Consider the following 3851-nt stretch of genomic DNA (forward strand, 5'->3'; position numbering starts at 1 on the left):
GGCGGAGCGGCTCCGCGCTTAAACCTCCCCACAGGTAGCTTGGCCGCGGCGAGGCTAAAGCGCAGGAAAACCTCCCTAATGCGCGGCTGAGCCGGGGCCGCAGCCGAGGTTCCTAATCCTTATCTAATCCCCGTGAGAGATCAGTGAAACAATCGATCGCGGCCTCTTTAAGCGCTTCTTCGCCCCGCCGTCGAGGAGCTATTAGCCCGGACCCACCATACCAGCGCCCAGGCTGGTAAAAGCCCCATGGCCACGTCCCGGCTCTCACCCACGGGTGACCCGGGTGTCCAGCAGCACCGCATCCCCTCCTCGCCCCAGCCCACCGAGGCGGTGAAGCCCCCGGGATGGGCTCTCGCTGAGCAACTGGGTACGTTTCCCAGCTTCCACAGCCCAAACGGCGACGGCGGCATTAGCCACAGCACGGATAGGCCCGTGGAAGCCGGTGGGGTGCATGTGGCTCGCGTGCTCTTTGGGAAACATTTCCCCAGGTTGTAACTGTTCCTGGCTGCTAGTCTCTGGCACTGGCGTGCAGTGGCCCTGCTGTAGAAGTAACGAAAATCGCAGCTTTCCCATGCTTTTAATGGGAAACTGTGTTGAGAAAAGAATTCCCGTTAGTGTTTAACGTTTCTGACGAATCAAGGAGGCGGCCTCAGAGGAGTGGATGGGCTGCGTAGTGGAAAGCCTTATCGTGGGAAAGGGAGGTGAGGGATGAAACTTAAGTCCTCCTCGTCTGCATTTCCCTGTGTGGAAAGTAGACACCTAGCAGTGAATGGGGACAAGCCAGTGCGCGGGTCATTCACATTAAACCTGAGGGCGGTTGGCAAGGGGCTGATCAAGAGCAGAGCCAAAAAGGCAAAGTTTGTCATTTTTAGGCAAATGTAAAAATCCACAATTTGAAGTAGTCATACTGCTACAGCAAAGGCTGGTTTTGACATATATTCTATAATTTTCACCAAATGTAGAAGAAAATCAATGTGACTCCATTTTTTCCCCCCGAGTTCTCGCACTGTATTAGTGGCTTCTTGAAAGCAGAAGTTTGTCTTGTCACCACTCAGAATGTCTGCATGTTTACAGATATGGGGCTGGTCCTGAAATACCGTAAAGCCAAGCCTTCCCCTGTGTGAAAAGTCTCGCTGGATTCAACAGGGAATGGCTACATGGCTAAGAACTGCTAAGAGAACAGTTATGCCTTCCCCTTTGGAAGTGATTGTTTCTCCAGGATGCTTAGCACCAAATTAAAAGCCATGATTTGAGAGAGAGATTTGTTTTGAAAAATACTTTTAATTTCTTCAATGTCTGTAGCAACAATGTACTTCTTAGCAACCCTAGATATATTTTACTCCCTCTGAAGCTCTGTTCAATTATTTGTTGATGCAAAGTTGAGAACGGTCTGGGGTTTAGTGACCTTTAAATTTTTTTTTTTTTTTTTGTGGTTTTGAAAACCTGTTGTTCAGAAGCGACTGTTTCGTTATCCCTTTATCATCCATCCCTCTTTTAGCAGCTGAACCTTCCTGCTGTTCTTTATGGCCCTTTTGGGTAAATCCTAGGGCATGCTTCATAAAGTGCCGTTACAGATGTTGAGTTCACCATCTCTAATTAAGATACAAAAGTCCATACCTTAAGATCTATAAGTCACCTAAATTGCAGAGGAGTATTTTTGAGAATGGAGTTTAAGGGACTGACATTAAGAGCCTTATTCTTGAACAAAGCAGAAGTGTAATAGTTACTCTAAGTCCTCAACTGGTTTTAAGGATTCTCATCAGACCCCGGCTAACTACAGCACTTAAGTTTTCTCACTAATGTCCTTGAATTCCAAAGTAATGCTGCGTGTTTCTTGCCACTTATTATAACCACCTGGAATGCAAAGGACACCAGTATTCAATCAAAACGCATAACAAGGAATGAAGCGTTCTTAACTTCATGCTATACATGCTTGCATAAATAAACAGAAAGACAAGGGGGATGGCATTTTGTGCCTGGAAGTCTTTCAGATCTCGTATGTCACGTGCATTAGCTGTCATTTGAAAGTTGCCAACAGCAGACTATCTGAGGAGTTGGGTTGCTTGTCTCAGTTCCTGATTTTTTTTTCTTTCTTTCTTCCTTTCTTTATTTTTTTTTATTTTCCCTGTTTAATCAAATTAGAAGTTTTGGAAGAACTGCCAGAAACAAGTGGGAAAACAGCACGGCGTTTCTTCTTTAATTTAACTTCCATCCCTAATGAGGAGTCTATCACCTCAGCTGAACTCCAGATTTTTCGGAAACAGGTGCACGGAGCCTTTGAGAACAACAGCAGCTACCATCACCGTATTAATATTTATGAAATTATAAAGCCAGCCACAGCCACCTCTAAGGACCCTGTCACAAGACTTTTGGACACCAGGTTGGTGCATCATAATGCAAGTAAATGGGAAAGTTTTGATGTAACGCCAGCTGTTTTGAGGTGGATTGCACATGGACAACCTAATCATGGGTTTGTGGTAGAGGTGGTTCACTTGGACAAAGAGAACAGTGCCTCCAAGAGGCACGTTAGGATTAGCAGGTCTTTACATCAGGATGAAGATAGCTGGTCTCAGCTCAGGCCATTATTAGTAACGTTTGGGCATGATGGCAAGGGACACCCGCTTCATAAAAGAGAAAAGCGTCAAGCGAAACACAAACAGCGTAAACGCCACAAATACAGTTGCAAAAGGCATCCGTTATATGTGGACTTCAATGATGTGGGGTGGAATGACTGGATTGTTGCCCCACCGGGGTATAGTGCCTTTTACTGCCATGGGGAATGTCCTTTTCCGCTGGCAGATCATCTAAACTCAACAAACCATGCCATTGTTCAGACTTTGGTCAATTCAGTGAATTCCAAAATCCCCAAGGCTTGCTGTGTGCCGACAGAACTGAGTGCTATTTCCATGCTCTACCTTGATGAAAATGAAAAAGTTGTATTAAAGAACTATCAAGATATGGTTGTGGAGGGTTGTGGGTGCCGCTGACACAGCAAATATATTAGACAAATACAAAAAAAAAAAAAAAAAAAAAATTCCCAATGAAGACTTTATTTATGTAATGAAATGGAAAGAAAAAAAACACAACTATTTTGAAAATATATTTATGTCTACGAAAAAGTTGGGAAAACAAATATTTTAATCAGAGAAATATTCCTTTAAAGATTTTAAATGTATTTTAGTTGTACATTTTATATGGGTTTAACCCCAGCACATGAAGTATAATGGTCAGATTCTTATTTTGTATTTATTTACTATTATAACCACTTTTTAGAAGAATAGCTAATTTGTATTTATATGTAATCAAAAAGAAAAAATATAGGGTTTGTACAGAATTTTCCAAAATTGTAGCTGTTTCAATTGTGTGTATTTAAGTTGAAAAGAATACATGGAAGGTTACTATGGCAAAGTGCATAGCACATTTGCTTTCTGCTGTGCTACTGTTAAGGTCACAAGTTCAAGTCCAGAAAAAAGTGGATAATCCACTCTGCTGACTTTCAAGATTATTATATTGTACAATTCTCAGGAATGCTGCAGGGTGGGCTGTCCAATCCATGAGAACTGGCATCCTCTTTAGGTGGAACATTTGGATAAGAACCAGACGTTGCTGATCTAGCATAAATACTGCTATTCCCAACTAATTTGCAGTGTGAATATAAGAAGGGCCAATAGAAATCCTACGGGAGGTGGGGGTGGGGGAAGACTGAATCCTTTCTAGACCTACAGAAAAGTGAATGTTTGATGTTTCCTTTAAAAGTCCTTCCTTTAAAAGTCCTGGCCAAATATAAAATAATAAAAACTAAAATGTCATCCTTTTTTTTTATTTGTGATTATGTATGCTAAAGAGGAATA

At 42.5% G+C, this 3851-nt stretch overlaps 1 protein-coding gene across 1 annotated transcript; it reads left to right on the forward strand.

Annotated features, from left to right (window-relative positions):
* The first annotated feature begins 246 nt into the window (after positions 1-246).
* BMP2 (bone morphogenetic protein 2) lies at positions 247-3331 on the forward strand. The gene is made up of 2 exons (XM_026844687.1): positions 247-442; positions 2143-3331. The coding sequence occupies exons 1-2, from the start codon at positions 247-249 to the stop codon at positions 2985-2987; spliced, it is 1041 nt and encodes a 346-aa protein (XP_026700488.1). The 3' UTR covers positions 2988-3331.
* The last annotated feature ends 520 nt before the right edge of the window (positions 3332-3851 follow it).

This window comes from Athene cunicularia (genome assembly GCF_003259725.1).
Source record: "Athene cunicularia isolate RWA chromosome 3 unlocalized genomic scaffold, athCun1 chr3_part1, whole genome shotgun sequence".
NCBI lineage: Eukaryota > Metazoa > Chordata > Aves > Strigiformes > Strigidae > Athene > Athene cunicularia.